Here is an 18,165-nt window from a genome sequence, read left to right as displayed (position 1 = left end):
GCACATCTTTGACTTCCTAGTCACCCAGCCACCTCCCTGTAATGTATTTAAATAACTTATTGTTGGCCTTGATGTATTTAACAATGTGGTCTTCAAATTCTTTTTTCGCATCCCTTACTAGCTGCTTCCACCTTTTTTGTGCCAAAGCATGCTGGTTTATATTAGGCTGAGGTTCCACAATACACTCCAGTTGAGCTTCTAATAGTGTGTGTGTTTCTTAAACAACTCCCAAACATTTGGGAGTGCTCTGATTCTGAAGCCAAAAAGTTCCCTAAGCGTTAGTCTGAAGACACATACAACAAAATGTAAGTAAATTCCGAGATGATTTCCTGGCACACTTACAGGATTTTGCATTCTAGTCCCTAGGATTTGTTTCTTTTGAATGAACGTGTTCAGCATCATGTCCCGTGGACCCTGTTTCTCCAACTGAATTGAGACAAAAGCTTCTCGAGGCCTGGAGAATGAGCAATAATGTTATCTTGAAGGTAGAAATACTGACATTTTCCTGTTAATAGGCAAACTACATAGTTGAACAACTAAGATTTACCCACAGTGGGTGGCGCTGTGGGTTAAACCACAGAGCCTAGGACTTGCCGATCAGAAGGTTGGCGGTTCGAATCCCTGCGACAGGGTGAGCCCCCGTTGCTCGGTCCCTTCTCCTGCCAACCTAGCAGTTCGAAAGCACATCAAAGTGCAAATAGATAAATAGGAACCACTCCAATGGGAAGGTAAACGGTGTTTCTGTGCGCTGCTCTGGTTCGCCAGAAGCAGCTTAGTCATGCTGGCTACATGACCCGAAAGCTGTCTGCGGACAAATGCCAGCTCCCTCGGCCAGTAAAGCGAGATGAGCACTGCAACCCCAGAGTCGGTCACGACTGGACCTAGTGGTCAGGGTTCCCTTTACCTTAATATTTACCTCATATCTACACTTTATAAACATTTAGTATTTATGCCATGATTAAACATACTGACATTAACTAAGGAATCCATGCTTATTGTAAATATAGTGACTTTGCAAATACTATCTATCAGCTGTGGCTCCTTTCTAACAATACAACACTTATTTCCCGTAATCTGATCCAACACCACCTCTGTAGCTGAAGGTGTATACATATACCAACAGTATGAGCAGGACCTATCATGTGGGGTGTCCCCAGTACAGTATTAGAGGTCCTTTGAGGAATGGCAGGACATAAAATAATTTCTCATCCATTCCTTGCCCAGCCAGACAGGGGAGCAAAAAAAGCTGGTAAAACTATCCATGAGATTGTAAATGAATACTTGTATGGATTGAGCCAAACTGCAACACTGTGGGATCATGTCAATGGATATACGTGCATGCTATGGGAATGGCGGTCTTTGAAAGTGCTGGAAGAGGCAGAAACATGAAGATATCAGTGGTTCTTGCATCCTAGTAAGAGTGCTTAGAACTGTAGCCTCAGGGTGAGAATGAAAGAAAGAGCTGTGTACATTGAAACATACGTGCGTACATACATGGAAAACACCCTGCAGCCCATTATACTATCAACCTACCTTTTTAAAATACTGCGTCCTGCTGCAAAATGTCGAATGGAATGTATAACCAATGGTGATGTGGCCAGAAACTGGTCTTCTGTTTCAGTTCCAACCATAGAACTTCTACTTGCTGAACTGCTCTGACTCCTCAGACTTAGACCTCCTTCCTGAAACATTAAAGACACACATTTCCTTTTACACAGATCTATACCACTGCCCATTACCTAATGGTTCTTGTTGTAGGATAAACTGCCTCATATAACCAAATTGCTGGTCTAATTAATGCATCAAGGGGTTAAGGCCATAGAGTAAGCTATCCTGCCATGATTAGCTCACCTTGGGAGTGTCAGGGAACTGCCATCGGAGCCAGAGGGAGAGGGAGGGCTCCAGAGGGGTTCAGGAGAGCGTCCCGGGAGGGAGAGTAGCAGCCCATCTTCTGGGGAAGGAATTCAGCGTAGCACCAGTGGAGAAGGGGGGCAGATGGGGGAATCGGCGAGGGGGCTCCATGACTCCTCGCCGGAGACCAGCAGGGAGAGCACGGGTCCTCCGCTGCCCACACCCTCCCTGCGCAGAAGACTTCCGCTCAGGGAGAGTAGGTGGCGACTAGGCGTCAAAGAGCTTCTTTGCTGGAAGAAGTTCAAGAAACGCCCACTGACAGATTCTGCCAGTGATTGAGACAGCCACGAGTGAGTGGCTGTCCGGACAGAAAGGGTTCACCCAGGTAACCCAGCCAGGTGTGGTGTCGATTTACGCACGAGCAACCCCTAGAACCATTACAGGGAGGAACTAGGTAACCAAGTCTTTGTTCCTCCCTCTGTCTACCTGAGAAACTCAACGTGTAAAGAGGTTTGAACTAGTTGCTCCAGCTCAGACCGCATGGCTCTCACAAGCCACTCTTAAATTCTTATACCAATAATTAAGGACCTTTCACCATTTGGAACTAAACTAAGTTTTACTGCCTGTGCAACATTTCTAACTGATGCATGGAAAAGCACATGAACCTGACCTTTAGAGAGCTTGTAAGTAAACAACTGTTAACTTACTAAATGTGTGGGATTCTCCTATGCTGGGTGAATAAGGTACTATTTTGGAACTCACTTGGAAAGACATGTTTTAAAGGTCTAATGGCCTATACTTCCATGCTTTACTTTGCTGCATATTGTGTGATTTAAATCTCTGCTTGGATTCTCACCAAAGAGTACTTGCCCCAAACTTGGATCTTGACAACATGACAGGATGATTCTGAGGAATGTAATAGCCTATAGGGGAAGGGTTACATATACCTTCCCTGCTCACCTTCCAACTGTAGCCTCTGGTGGGTGATTTTCATTTCAAAAAGTAAGAAAAAGTTACACAACTGCATTCCATGTATAGCTGGAGAGAGGGAGAAAATGCAAACCTTCATATCCAGCGTCCGCAAGGGCTGCATCATGGGGCAAAATGCAGCCTGTTGAACAGCAACAAGCAGTGTGTTTTTATGAGTGACTTGGCAGGCGAGAGCAATCTGAAGATTTTCTAGTCCATGAGACTTCAGTAACAGCTGAAGAATTAAGATAAAAACTATTAGGACTCATATAATAACCGTAACATGAAGTTGCACAGTTTTCTCTTGATATAGATGTACTTATCCTTAGACTCACTGAAATCTTTTCACTTGCATTCAGATACAGGATTTTATTTTGCATAGATCTAGAACCATAATTAAGTGCAATATAAGGTTGCATATACAGTATACTTTTATACTGGGAGCTGAAGGTAGCGAAAGATGATGAGAGCTGTATAGCTCTGTGAAGGGTAAACCACAGTTGCCAGGATTCTTTATCGGGAATGAAAATGGACTTTAAATGTATAGTGCGTTCACAGCCCCAAATAGTAAAATTGGATGCCACATGGAGTTGAATATGAAATAAAGTAGCAATGCTCATCAGAATATTTGGAGGAAATGTTGAAGAAGAGGTAGCTTCACCTTTTAAATGTCTGTTTCAATACATATTTTATACTTATTTCCTCCCCCATACTATTGCAGATCAGGTGCATTCCCAGGTGAATCATGAGAAGGAAAGTCCAGGAAAACAGAAAGGAAAGTTGAAATATCTTTTATTGTGTTCCTTTAATTTTTTTTAAAAATTGTTGAATGGCTATAATTAGGTACTTCAACTTAGAAATGGTGCATCTACAATGTAATTTACGCACAGTGTAGATCCCCCTTACCTGATTTACAGTGACTGAGATAGTCAGGGTAAAGGTAAAGGTAAAGGTACCCCTGCCCGTACGGGCCAGTCTTGACAGACTCTGGGGTTGTGCGCCCATCTCACTCAAGAGGCTAGGGGCCAGCGCTGTCCGGAGACACTTCCGGGTCACGTGGCCAGCGTGACATCGCTGCTCTGGCGAGCCAGAGCCGCACACGGAAACGCCGTTTACCTTCCCGCTGGTAAGCGGTCCCTATTTATCTACTTGCACCCGGAGGTGCTTTCGAACTGCTAGTTATATATATATATATATAACTCAGGATATCACTCAAGAAATCACTCAGGTACTCAGGATATCACTCAAGAAATCACTCAAGGTATCTCTCAAGTAATTAAGGAACAAAAGAAGAAAAGGCACACTAGCCTGGGAACTTCCTCTCTGCCCAGAACATTGGAGGCTAGACACCACACCCCCTCTACAGTATTTATAGGAACTCAAACATTGAGATCCCGCTCTGTTCCAGTAACAAGAAGCCGAAAGCACCAGCCTGAAGATGACGAGTGAGACCTCGTCGAAACGTCGCCTAGACACCCCAACTTTTACACGGGAAGACACCCGAGGACACCAAAACCTGCATTCCTGTACCCGTGAAAATCTACGAAAGCATATATATAACTATATATATATATAATATATAACTACAGTTATATTAAAAATGACAACCCAGAACACTGCTGGTTCTCAAATAACTTCTGGTGCAAGACAAAAGAAAATTTATAGGAAGGGAAAGAATAAAATGTATTCATTGTGGTTGTCCAGTATTGAGAATTACTGGGGGGAAATAATTCAGTCACCTGAAGAATGCTGTCTCTTGTACGAAAGCTAAATTTTCCAATTTGATTGTCAATATCATGGATGTTTAACATTAAGCTGGATGGAATATATCTGCAAGAGGTAAATATTTCTAAATTACACAAACTAATATGCAAGCATTCATGAACGTAGAAATGTAAATAAATGAAAAAGGAAAGTGCTGTGCTTGCTTCTTATTCACATTTTTTATTACAAATATTTTTAATCTTATCTACAGAACATGACTTGGATCCTAACTACCCTTCTGTGAACCGAAGGGCTGTCATGCTTCTTCAGAGAGTCTTCCAGCACCTACAGAGTAGATTTTCAAAGAGCAAAGGGGAAGGGGTCAGTGAAAGTTGGAGTGTCCTGTAAACAGAACTCCACTCATGGGATGTTCCTGCCAGCAGAAGCTTAGTTAGGATCTAAGCCCATGTCTCTAATGATACCACTACAAAGTGGGCTTCTTTGGAAGTAAGGCCGGGATATAAATTAAACAAACAGACAAATAAAATCAGACACATTTCCAAATGCTGGCCAACATAAAAGCAGTATATACCGGTATTTAAAATAAATAGAGGGGTTGCTTGTCTCACAAGGGAAACACTGGAGATGTGTGACATATTTCTTTGTATAGATTTAAAGAAATCTGTTTCTGAAAGTCACAGAAAATTTCTGAAATGCACTTGTGCTAAATCATACATTCTGCTAGTTTGTGATTGGTTTTAATTTCATATGGGAGACTGGTTACAAATAGCTGCAAAAGCCATTTGTTTAATTACAGTACTCTTCTACCACCCCCACCCCCATATAGAAGCCAGGGGACATAGAGTCATTGCAATTTTGCAAATCTAGGAGGGCTGGGCCTATTGAGAATACAGTACAAATAGGCAGAGTAGACTGAGAGAGAGTGTTATGCTACAACTGAGGGCTGGATGATTAACTGGGCAAAGTTAATCAGACCTTAAGTATAAATGTGAATACTTGGCCCTCAATATATCTGTATGATTATGGAGTATCCACATCCCAGCCTCTAAGAAATACTACTGGAAAAGAATGGCAGCTATGGTCTCTTTCATGGAATAAACCTTCAGCAGTTTGTGTTAATAAACACTGGTGCCTCAGAAACCCTGAAATAGATGAGCTGCATTGAATTTGGCGGCGGGGTGGGGCAGGGGGGGGCTTGATTTCACTCCTTATATGCATTTTTCTTTTGTGAAATTATACTAGCTTTTTATTTTTTAAATACTAATCCTGAAAAGGGAGAATTTAAAACAACAGAAGTTCCAGTCATACTTTATGACACTGCTTAGAAAGAAGATCAATTTGGAAAGTTTTAAGAAAGAATAGCTGTTCTATTTCCACATCATTTGGACCTAGATATGTTGCGTTTGGGGCTGATCGAAAGACGAGGAAAATGTGCCACAATACCCATAAAGCTCTGGTTTACCTATCCACACTACTGTCATGATGCTCTAGAAGAGATGTAACAAATATTGGCGAGGGCTGGTCTGCTTTCTCTTTGTGAGTTGCAAATTCAAAGTACACGGGCCTTAAGTATAAATGGAACTCATCAAAGCCCATTTCTCCTGCAAATTCTTTGTAGAGTCTAAAAGGAAAAGAACACATACATCTAACTTTGCAATGTTTCTTTAGCCACTGTCAGGGTCACCCTTGCTGGCAACTCTTGCTTTGCTAGAAACAGAAATTTTGTTTGCCAGCAAGTGTGCTCTCTATTGATTATGGAGTTTAAGAATCATTCTGTGTCTCAACAGGTGTGGGAGACAGAGGGCAATCTGACTGTGGGTATAAAACAGGGATGGGGAATCTCGGGGCTGGGGGACATCTCTGTCTGGTCTTCAGGACCCACACTTGCTATGCTTTACACACTCCTTGACTGTTTTTGCTTGGCTGGAATGTGTCCTTGAACTCTGATCGTGCTTCTTGCTTGCCTGGATGGAAGAGTGGGTGGGTGGGTGTGGAAACTAGCCTATTCTACAAAGATAAAATTCACATTCATTGCTCTGGCCCCGCCCACCACTGGCATGTGGGTCCCAAACAGTTGCCCAGAAGAGAATGCAGCCCTTGGGCTGAAAGGGGTTCCTCATCCGGGTGGAATAAAGGTGGCATACCTGAAATAGTGGTTTGGAGGGACTGCCGAGAGGAGAGACCTAAATGTCACTGGATATGCATTTTAACCTACATACCCCAAGAGTAGGAAAAAAAACCCTGCTGCACAAAAGTCCTTAATGGTTACTTTCAATCCTTCTTCAATGGGATTTCAATATAGAGAGCCAGTGTGGTGTAGTGGTTAAGAGCGGTAGTCTCGTAATCTGGGAAACCGGGTTCGTGTCTCCGCTCCTCCACATGCAGCTGCTGGGTGACCTTGGGCCAGTCACACTTCTCTGAAGTCTCTCAGCCCCACTCACCTCACAGAGTGTTTGTTGTGGGGGAGGAAGGGAAAGGAGAATGTTAGCCACTTTGAGACTCCTGAAGGGGAGTGAAAGGCGGGATATCAAATCCAAACTCTTCTTCTTCTTCTTCTATAGCTCCCTGCATTGCCATCCCATGTGCCCATTACTTTACCTCTGCAGCTGTGCACTTTCTACTGCTGCCTCTATCAATCGATGGCGGAGGGTTAGAAGTTCAAGGAGCCTTGAGAAGATGTTCAGAATAAAAGCTTGCTTTTCTTTCCCCTGTTTCTGCTTTCCCTCTTCTGCTGATTTCAGTGCTGACATAGCAATCTCTCTTACAAGACAAGGATCTTCAACCAGAACTTCTGTGAATAACTATGGGGGACATACACTTCCTTTCAACAGTCAGTAAAAATAATGTTGTTGCTTAATTGTCTTATCAAACCACGAGCCCAGGTTCAGATGACAAGTTAAGGCTCTTAAATATAATGGTTTAATTGACACTGAAATGGAGAATGCCTATGTGTATTAGTGAAAGGGATTAGCTAGAAGATTCCATTGAAGCTAAAGAAGAACAATAAAGGTTCTCTGAGCTCCTAGATGGGTTGATAACTGTTATTGTTCTCTACTAGCTAATACGTGAGTGTTTAACCTTAGGTCACAAGGGTGCCATTGAATTTGTCCAGCTCACAAGCATAAAATCCTTAAAAGTTTGTATTGAAACTTTTAGTTGATTGTGTCAACAAGAGAAGGAAGATTTGTAGACCATATCAACAGATCAGTCCATTTTAACTGACATGAATGTGTAGAGTCTGCAACAGACATCACTAACAGCAGAGTCCTATGCTTGTCTCCTTGAAAGTAAGTCCCATTAAATAAAAGGGCAATTACTTTCAGGTAAGAATGTGTATCATAGCCTGAATTATTTAAAAACAAGACAAAATCACCACAGATTTAGAATGTAGAAGACATACGTACATCTTTCTGAATTTGAGAGCCATAAAAAGACTCTGGCTGTTCCATGGTCAGCCATGTGTCCAGGGCAAGTTGAAGCACATGTTTTTCCAGATTAATTGCCTCCCTGGCTGTCTTTGGCCTACAGCTTTGCTGGAACTCCTGGAGGATATGACCCAGAGCTTTAGGAACTAAAGATACTAGGCCAAGGGAAGGGTGGAACTCGAGCAAATAAATGTTCTTCAAAGCCGAACTTTAAAAACAAAAACAAAATTAAAAAGCATTATGAAAGGATAGAATCATTACATTACAAGAAATAACTTTTGTTTTCAAGGAGCCTAATAGAACAAATGATAGTTTTGTTTAAGCTAACCTGAAATCTGATACATTCCACACAAACTTTTACATACTGTTTTATGTAAATTGCGTAAATACATATCCTCCATTTTTAAATCATTCTGTATCTTAGTATATAATGACAATGTAAGAATGTCATCATGGGGAGCCATGCAAACGGCACTGTAGGTGAGCAGCCCAGGCAGGCAGGGCAGGCTGACCAGCCAAGTGAATTAGCAGCATGGGTGGTGGCTGGCTCGGGAGAGTAACAAAGGAACAGGCAGGCCAGGATGGGGAACCTCCTCAGCAACTGCCATACTCTGCTGCCACTGCCCACCTCACCTGTCACCCCTTCCTCCTGTTAGTGGCAGTGACAGCAACAGCAGGATGAAGGGTAGGAAGGCCTTCTCTCCTTTGTTTCTTTGTCCTGTTGCTGCCACCAAAGAGGCAGCAGTGAAGGAGAGAATATCTCCTTTCCGTCCTGCTGTTATTTGCTACCATTGCTAGTCAGGAGGGGACAAATGTGAGAAAATATTTCTCCCCTTTGTTGCTCATGTTCTTAGACTTCCCTCAACAGTGGAGGGGTCTAAAGGGAGGTTTGGCAAGGTCAATGGGGAATGGGATGGGAGGTTTGGTGAGGAAGGTGCACTCCCAGCTGTCCTTCCTGCTTCTCCTTCAAACCTCCATAGTTTAAAGGAGTAATGTGGGGTGTGGTTGGGGAGCTGAAAACCCTTTGTAAACCTCCCTTTGCAATGTTGTCAATAAAATCTTCATTTGGAAAAGTCACGTTTGTTCATTTGGCTTAACATTATGTGCAAAGTAGGTCCGTTTGAAAGCTGACAAAACAAAGCTACACATCTACAGTTTGATTAGCTTATCTGCGTCAACCTCACTTTAATTCACAGGGATAACAGTGTGACTTTTTGTGGAAGATTCTGACTGAGCAAGTCCCTTATAATACAGTACTTGAATCTTATGATAAAGAGAGACAGACATTACTCACGGGGTGTTATTAATAGCAATTAATTGTTTTGCAATTATATATGGGGGGAAACCAAATTCACAGGTGCCACCTTTGGGACCATCACGCCAAATCCTGTGGTTATATTCACGTTGGTTATCTATCTAAAAACCAAATAAATAAAAACACAAGCCTCATGTAGCAGAAAAGGTGGGATATAAATGTAAGAAAACAGATTAAAAATAATAAATAAAAAACTCAAAGAGTCCACTAACCTGTCTGTTCAGTACACCTCTCACCACCTGTAGGTGAAGCTCAAGGCAAGCACATTCATCTTTATAGATGTTCACAAAATACCCAAGATGGAAATCAAATCGAGGGCGTCTGTACATGATGTCTGTTACAACTTGGGCCAAAGTAAATCTTTCTTCTGAATCTAATGCATGTTGATATGCTTCGAAGTAACTATTCAAAAGCTGAAAATAGATTTAAAGCAAAAATATGTAGGTGGTGTTTTTTTTTTTAAAAAATGATAATTTCTGTTACGGAAATTATCGGGGGGGGCACATCTTTAAAGTTAAATATTACAAATATTATGCCTGAATATTATCCTTTCAACTTGACAGCTCAGGGAAGTTACCTAGCTTTAAAAATAATATAAAATCATCTCCTTTCCCAGTTTCCTCCATTCCAAAGCTATTTTCCCCTTGAAAAAGGACTCCAGGAAGTTCCCAGATGTGACAATTGCTGGGCTCATTGTTAGCCAAAGGAAGCCAAATCTCATCACCTGACTCGCCTCAGGCTCCAGACATGCAAAGGAACTTCTATTGTACTTTTGGGTGGTGGGTACTTAAGACATATTTGTCTATGCTAATCTTATACCTGAGTCTTGCCCTGCCATGTCTGCTCATGCTAATCTTGTACCAAGGACTTGTCTGGACCTGTTTGCCAAGGTTAACCCCTCCCCTTTTGTGACATGTCAGTGATGTAGCAATGATGCTGTACGAACTGTATTCTGGGATATGGTGGGAAAGTTTTAAAAGTCTTTGTCACCCCATCCTTGGGGTTCAAATTTGCTCTTTGAACCTATTGCGCAATAAACTTTGGTCTACAGCTATTTGCTCCGGTTGGTGGCTGGAATCTTTCCTTTATTCTGCAGGGACCCAGGGCTCTGCCCGATGAGCTGGGTGACTGAGCAGCCTCGCACCTAGATTTTTTCCTTAACGACTTCTCTCTATTTATTTTTTTAAAAGTTAACTTTCCCTATTTCACCTCTCTCTCTTATTTGTTAATGTAGTCAGCTATGTTTTATGTGGCTTAGCCATTCTGGGGATGGGACTTTGGGAAAGAGATACCTTAATTTCTAGAAAGGAAGAGCTGGATGGGCTGTGGAACAGGAGAGTTAAAATGCTTCAAGATAAAATGTTTTGTAATGCAAGTTCTTTTGTAGTACTGTGTTTCAGATGATAAAAATTGAGTATAATTTAAAAAATCAGCTTCATATTCATTTAATAACAATAGAGCACTCAGATTAAAGTGATACTTAGAGTAAGCCCACTGAAAATCAATGAAACATTAGTCTGATATTTGCGTTGGATTTTGTCACATCTCACACTTGAATTATGATAGCTCTGGAAAATATCCAAACCAATTAATTTAAGTTTTTCAGATACATTATAGCTATTAGAGCTACATAAGATGACTGGGCGAAGGGGGATATCAAATACTGTATTCAAAAAATGCTAATGATCGCTGTTTGCAAGTATAGTTGGTTTGAACAGTCCAACACACAAAGAGAGCCCTAGGCAACTTTGGAAACAAGGATGAGAAATAATTTTAATTTAAAAAAATATTGAATGTAACAGGAGCTCAGATTGGTTGGTTTTTAAAAATAATGTGGGAATATATATATATACACCTGACATTTATTTTCTAAGAAAGCTGTTTCACAAGTCCAAAGGTCAAGGATTACTGCAGATCGATCCACTGATGCATGAGCCCAGGCTGAGTAGTTGCTATTACTGGAATCACGGCATGCTTTGTGACCTCAAAAAGGAAAAACAGCACAACAGGCATTTCCACAGAAACCAGCAAGCTAAGGAAGAACAATGCCTACTTAACAAAATGCGGCTCTCCAAACCTCTCTATCTGGCTCCAAGGTCTCTCCCAAGCCACACACAGCCCACCAACCTCGTTCCACAACCTCTTAAGTGCTTTTGCCTGGGTGAGATGAATATTTGAACTGTAATGATACCTCCTGCTTGCCTGAATGAAGGCTGGAGAGATGAGTGTGATAAACATCTGGGTTTTACATTGCTGGAAACAGGGCCAGGTTTGAGGAGGCCCTAAGCTACTGAAAGTGATGGGGCCCTTTATATGTCCAGCTGTCCTTTGTCAACAACAAATTGTCGCTGTTTCTTGTGTTGAATATATGCTATATGGTAATTTATGGACCTAATTACATCATAGGAGCCTACACAACACAAATACTGTTGCTGTATATAGGTTTTATTTTATTTGTTTTTTCATCTCGTATTTTGGAAATGTACATCCAGGTTTTTTTCCTTTAAATTTTTTGGGGGCCCCCAAGAGAGTGGGGCCCTAAGCTATAGCTTGTTTAGCTTATACGTAAATCTGGCACTGGCTGGAAAGAAGCTTGCTGCAGAAAAGAGTGACATCCTCTGGCCCCACCCACCACTGACATTCAGCCCTTGGAAGGTTGTCCTCTACTTGAAAAAGGTCCCTTGCCCCAGTCCAACAACAAATATAGACTAGACATTGTGATATGAGGTGCCTAAAGGTGCTTGCTGTGTCACCATTGACACAGACCAGTGTTTCCCAAACTTGGGTCTGCAGCTGTTTTCGGACTACAATTTCCATCATCCCTGGCCACTGGTCTTGCTAGTTAGGGATGGTGGGAGTTGTAGTCCACAAACAGCTGGAGATCCAAGTTTGGGAAACACTGACATAGACCTCAACATTTCACACAGCCATATGAAAAGAGTCCAGAGTCCCACTCTGCTAGGCTGGCTCAGTAGCTGACAATAAGCAGCTTACTATAAACTGACATTTAGCAAAGTCAGGCACCCTGGCCGAGATTTTGGGATACCAACTTTTGGGCTGGTGATCATCCTTGTGAATGATCATTCCTATTTGTGCTCCTTTCCCCCCTCTCTGTCCTTCTCATTTGCAGAAGTGTACCAAACTGTGATGATTCTTACCTTTCCCTGCCTCAATGTACTGGGTTGCCACAAGCAAAAGCTGCTTTTCTAGCTCTTTCAGGTCCTGGAGGGCGACATCGTACATCACAAAAGCCCCTCGCTGATCCTGGGTGTGAACATACATGTCCTCTGTGGTGTAAAAATCATCATGGTTTTCTACCTCTGCAAACTCCATAAACTGCACACTGTGAACCTGTGCCAGGGACAGATTAAAAATAAACACATGATGAAGCCCATATTAGAAGTACCAAATAAAACAGTGCATGTACATGTGGGCATGTGGGCACACGTACATACATGTGTGTGTGTAACTTTCAAGAGTTTTGTAAAGGTATGGAAGAGTTTGACCTGCTGTAAACTTGTGGAGGAAGATTCAGTTCTGGTTGGCAATGAGATTTAGGAGTGGAAGCAGTGTATTTTTTGTGAATTTCAAGCTGAAGGCAAATGTTGAATGTTAAAAGTCTGACCCATCCATAGAACAGATTGCTTTAAGGCTGCAAGACTAAGCATGCTTGCTGGTGAGCAAGTCCCAATGAGATCCATGGGGCACTTCTGAAAATACACGATTAGGGTAGTAATTTTAGTAGTGGGGGAGGCTGCAGTGTACAGGAGAGAGACTTTGCTCATGTGTTTGCTGCATTTATTTAGTTAGTGAAATTTATACACCACTTAATTTTAAAAATACCCTCCATAAGTAGCTTACATAAAATGGTATAAAATAGCCATTTAACAATAGCAATAAAAATAGACAAATTATTTGAAAATTATTTTTCAAATGAGAAATAAAGTTTGAAAAGTAAATGTGCACCAGAAAATTACATAACAGGGTAGCCTGGCTAAGCAAAAAAGGCTTTAGCTGGCATTGAAAGCAATACAACGAAGGCATATGCCTAATGTTAATTTGTCTGCTTCGACCTTTGAACAGAGATAAGAAATCTATAACTCTGTGTCAGATGTGGAACACTCACATGCCTTTCCGCATAAGGCATATGGCTTTGATTTTATGACCTGCACTTCATCAGCTTGGGTAAATACAGATTGTCATAAATAGAGCTGGGGTTGTAAGGAGACTGGGGATTCCCCTAAATGCCCCCATATGCTATATCCTGTAACATGCAGGACCTACTCCATATATATATGAAGCTGCCTAACACTAAGTCAGACCATTGGTCCATCTATCTCAGATCCTCTACTCCGATTGGCAGCAATTCTCCAGGGAGCTGGAAATGGCAGGGATTGAACCAGGGCCCTTCTGCATGCAAGGTCAGCTGGAACACCCGTTGACCTTGGTGCTGCACCTATTTTATTCATGTGTCTGTCTATGAAGCTATTTTACAAAGTACCCAAATGCCTCACCTTATAGTCGGCTGGTGTGTAATGCACATAGGGGTGTGAACCAAGACCACCATAGGCACCTCTGCCCCCTTTGGCTGCATTTACCCAACAGGAATCTTCAGCAGTGGAGACCAGATGGCCAGCACTCAAGGCAAGACCCGAGGTGCTGATGGTTAGGGTTCTTTCAACGGATCTGAAGTAGTTGAGGATGCCCAAACAAATTCTCTAGTACAAATGAGACGGTTACGATGAAATAAAAATAAGTCTTATTATGTACAGTCTTGCATAACATGAACATTTGAATGCAATTTTTCTTTTTACCTGCAGCTCTCGGATTTGCAAGTGACGCAAAAGAAGGAGAGATAAGTAGGCTCCTTTCCTCATGGGAAGCCCCTTGCTGTCGGCCTCCATGTCCTCATCTAACCCCAGCAGCTGCAAGGTCGTTGTGTAACTACATTTTTTCCCCAAGAAGGAGAAATTTAATTAAATTACTGTTCCTCAAAGAGATTCTCAGTTACATCTAAATTGCATAATCTCTTTATATTTGCTTTCTAGGAGGTAAAGCTCCTACTGTAATCACTCACATGGAAACCTCCAGAACAGAACAACATTTAGAAGGCCCAGGAGAGTGTGTTAGTGCAATCACATTTAAGGTGGTGCCAGTGAGTACACATATGCAGGGGTGGACCTTGATAATATGCTGCCCAACAACAGCAGCAAGAATACTCATTGCAAAGTATTGGAAGACACAAGATCTACCCACCTTGGAAGAATGGCAGATGAAGGTGATAGACTATATGGGACTGGCAGAAATGACTGGCAGAATCCGAGACCAAGGAAGAGAGACGGAGGAAGAAGATTGGAAGAAATTTAAGGACTATCTTAGGAAATATTGCAAATTAATGAATGTTAGAATGATGTTGGTTTAGAAACTAAGTGGTTTTCAGCTGTAATGATTAAGTAAAAAGAAAAGAAAGGTTAAAAATTAAATGAAAATTAAGGGAGAGGATTTGTTGAATTAATAATTAGAAATTGGAATACAGAAAGGGGAGGTATGAGGAGGTCAGGGAAGTAAGTTATAAGAAAATAAGGGAACGAAACCTTATTTGTTTTTAAATAGTTTTTAGTTTTGTATTTTTTATATATATATCTGTTATTTTTTGTGTTTGTGTTTTGTTTTTGTTACTTTTTTTTGTATAACTTTTAAAACTTCAATAAATATCTTTTTTTAAAAAAGATAATATGCTGCCCAGTGCAAGGCCATTTGATGCCCTCCCCCTAATCCTTGTGGTGCCGCCTTAAACCAAGCTTTGGGAAAGAGGTGTGAGGCTCTGCCAGGGTCCTAGAGCCCTCATATTTCCTTCCCAATGCCTGGGTAAGTGCTTGACACTGGGAAGGAGATAGGGCAATTTGAGAAGCTGCCCTTCCATTTGTGTTTTGACTGCTTTGGTACAGCCCATTCATTTTTAGCATTAAACACAAGCATCACACAGAGGAACCGGCAATATTCATTTCACCTTGTGTCTTTTTTCTTTCTTGAAAAAGTGGAGGTTTTGTTAATGTTGGAGTGTCCCATTTCCTTTTCACCAGTTGCCATGGTAGGATTATCAACATCATCACTGGTTTGCTCCTGTCCATATTTAAGGGCTAGTTATTATAGACAAACACACACAAAAGTTTTCATTTTCAAGCTTTTTGTAACTATAAAATTATGAACAAAGGAATCCTTACATCATAGCCCACTGGTTCCCTTGTTGCTTGTACAACTTGTGACCTATCAAAATGGCTAGTACAGCAGCAATATATGGTGACGAAGAGATCAACCTTTGCTACCTACTAAGGACTGCAAAAAAGAAGTACCAAACAGATTTCTCCATTCTATTCCATTATTTTCCAAGGAGGTGGGTGGGATCCCTCTGTCACACATTCTGAATTGTATTCAACACAGGACTAAGGACAATGTTTTGCCAGCACAAGGATTCTCCTTTTGCAATGGAACATCCTCCTCAACTTCTCTTCCTGCACTCCCACCCCCCGCAAGATGTATTCTGGATTCCTCCCCAACCTCCAAACATATTTTGGGATTGCACATGGCACACATAGGGAAGGAAAGGGAGAGAAACACCATTGTGCTAGTATTAACCTTGCGCTAGACAGTTACTTTGTTGAATACCACCCTATGATCTATTCAAAAGCTAGCACACTGCTCTGTGATTTTTAGTCTATTCTTACAAAAGTATTATGTTCCTGTTTGGACTTTCACAAACCATTATCAACTTCAAAGCAGACTGAGAATCTCTTACACTGCCGAAGTCACCAACAAACAAAGAAGTAACTGGTGGTGGGGTTATATTTTGGAACACAGACCTTTCAGGACTCCATTTGAGATACTAGTCATACATGCATCCTAAACGATGCTCTCAACTTTCATGAAACCAACCCCACTGAGTGATAATCTTATTGTCATGACTCATATTGACGCCTGATTATATGAAGTAATAAAAAGGCAAGAATTTGGTGGTGGCATTTTATCAGGTCCAACTATTATGAAGCAAAATGCAAGTCATCACAAAATAAAGCAAGGACAGCAGTTTCATAAATACACGGTAGTCAAATGGGAGCTCAGTTGTCACATAATATTTTAACTTACCCTGAATTGGAGGATCCTCTTCAAAAGTAACAAAATTCATTCTAAAAGAAAATATACACAATCCCTATAGAGACCTACACAAATTTCAGTTTATAAAATCTTCTGCATATTTACCTGATGGAATCTGGAGTTGTGGTAAATCTTGTTCCAGATTTGATCATATTGTTGTGAATTAAAAGAAGGTGTAAAAGTACTAAAAGCTGATGTCATTGATCTTGGCTCTAGCACTGCAGATGCTTGCTCCTGAAGAACCTCCATCACTTGTTCTGGATTGGAAACCTAGTTTGTCACAGCAACATATTTTGACTTTTAGCAAAACCAGAAGCCACAGTTCAGATAATATAGACTAACTTTGTCTGGATCCAACGGAGCGATTTGAAATTTCAAGGAATGGCAAATAAGTTTAGACATAACATAAGAGTACTTAAAAAAAACACCCCACTCCACTATAAATCGCAAAGACAAAATGTGAAAATGAAAGTTCATGGTGTCCTGAGTAAAAACAGCCTTTGGAATCACTGACTGTGGAATTCTTTCCTGTTAATGAGTGTAGATTTTTTAAAAACTTCATCCTGAAATACCCAAAAAAGTTTTGATTCACTTAAAGTAAAAATAAATAATTTGACGTAAACCTGCTACATATCACACAAATTGGAGACAGGTTTGATAGAAGTGGATACAAGTTAGAAATATACCAAGAACCTTGAAATGCAAAAAAATGGACGTGGGGAGTGGAGAAACAGTTACTCAGCAGTTTTTATTACCTCTAAAAATTTTGACTGAATCTGCAGAAGTTCATCAACCTTCCGATGCTCCAGTTTCCTGAACATTTTTTGCTGCCATGGATCTTGGTTAGGTTTAATCTGCTTGTCAGTAAAAAAGCATGTGTAAGGAACATAAAGAAAACACATTCCTCATTCTAATGCAGCACAGGTGATTGGGACATATTGAATTGTTTTGTGTGCACAAATTTGTGCATACAGGAACTAAAGGATGCTTTGCATGAAAGAAAAAACTAGTACTCAGCAGATTTGGGCTTGATCCAGGTGTGCCAATGTTGTACAGAAATGAATGTGTGCAAAGATCTTACCATTTGTTTGCTGCTCTTAGTGCTAACCATTGTGGAAGGGATGAATCCAGCCACCCCACTACTCTGTCCAAATATCCAATCACCTCTGTCAAAGGTAGCAGCCAATCATATTTCTGCATATGCCAAGTTTCTGGACAAGAGCCTTTGAACTGAGACCATTTAACCCACTTTAACTCAAGATGAGTACACATGGTTTGCTAGTGAGAAGCTGGGAATTTAGATATTTTAGCCTGAGCAGACAATTTATCAGAACAACCAAATGCAGGTCTTATTACCTTTATGAAAGGAATCCAGTTGGCTCTCTTTTTCAAAGCCATGTTGGGGTCTCTGGTACCCCAGGTTTCTGATCCAGGCGTCCCAGCATCATAAACAGGAAATGTTCTCATTGTCTGTTGTTTTCTGAAAATGCTTTTAAACTCATGTATGACCTAAGCATCCCAGGAAAAAGATGCCCTACTAGTAAACAGGTTTCCACTGAGCACTGCAAAATATTTACTATGTTAGATAGTTCAGAGAGAGGAGTAGTATGCACTTAAGCTTCACTGAACATCATAATGAATTTCTATTGACTTAAAATGGGATTTAATTGTACTTATATTACTCTGGATTTTGCCCCAAATTCCTTACTATTACACTTTGGAGGATCA

The 18,165-nt window shown here is 41.0% G+C and overlaps 1 protein-coding gene and 1 long non-coding RNA gene across 4 annotated transcripts in view; one reads left to right on the top strand and one right to left on the bottom strand.

Annotated features, from left to right (window-relative positions):
* The window catches only part of LOC310840876 (uncharacterized protein), a 58,199-nt gene that overhangs the window by 25,777 nt on the left and 14,257 nt on the right, over nucleotides 1-18,165 (bottom strand). For 2 of the 3 annotated variants that reach the window (XR_014562234.1, XM_083731022.1), the window contains 17 exons: nucleotides 17,794-17,946; nucleotides 17,193-17,291; nucleotides 16,543-16,707; nucleotides 15,296-15,408; nucleotides 14,100-14,229; nucleotides 13,800-14,003; nucleotides 12,444-12,636; nucleotides 11,141-11,268; nucleotides 9,498-9,698; nucleotides 9,265-9,386; nucleotides 7,950-8,178; nucleotides 7,144-7,346; nucleotides 6,008-6,166; nucleotides 4,560-4,650; nucleotides 2,915-3,055; nucleotides 1,534-1,682; nucleotides 343-454 (listed from right to left, as the gene is read on the bottom strand). Coding sequence is in view for 1 of the 3 variants with exons in the window: in XM_083731022.1 (XP_083587148.1) it covers nucleotides 343-454; nucleotides 1,534-1,682; nucleotides 2,915-3,055; nucleotides 4,560-4,650; nucleotides 6,008-6,166; nucleotides 7,144-7,346; nucleotides 7,950-8,178; nucleotides 9,265-9,386; nucleotides 9,498-9,698; nucleotides 11,141-11,268; nucleotides 12,444-12,636; nucleotides 13,800-14,003; nucleotides 14,100-14,229; nucleotides 15,296-15,408; nucleotides 16,543-16,707; nucleotides 17,193-17,291; nucleotides 17,794-17,946 (2,592 nt within the window). In the remaining 2 variants the exon portion in view is untranslated. The remainder of the gene's footprint in view (nucleotides 1-342; nucleotides 455-1,533; nucleotides 1,683-2,914; nucleotides 3,056-4,559; nucleotides 4,651-6,007; nucleotides 6,167-7,143; nucleotides 7,347-7,949; nucleotides 8,179-9,264; nucleotides 9,387-9,497; nucleotides 9,699-11,140; nucleotides 11,269-12,443; nucleotides 12,637-13,799; nucleotides 14,004-14,099; nucleotides 14,230-15,295; nucleotides 15,409-16,542; nucleotides 16,708-17,192; nucleotides 17,292-17,793; nucleotides 17,947-18,165) is intronic. The other variant, XR_014562235.1, reaches the window with a different exon arrangement.
* On the top strand, nucleotides 2,295-4,478 carry LOC310841085. The gene is made up of 2 exons (XR_014562337.1): nucleotides 2,295-3,760; nucleotides 4,410-4,478. It is a non-coding gene; the product is annotated as an uncharacterized lncRNA (long non-coding RNA).

The sequence above is a fragment of the Podarcis gaigeae genome (genome assembly GCF_964106915.1).
Source record: "Podarcis gaigeae genome assembly, chromosome: 3".
Taxonomy (NCBI): domain Eukaryota; kingdom Metazoa; phylum Chordata; class Lepidosauria; order Squamata; family Lacertidae; genus Podarcis; species Podarcis gaigeae.
This window is presented reverse-complemented; position numbering and strand designations above follow the sequence as displayed.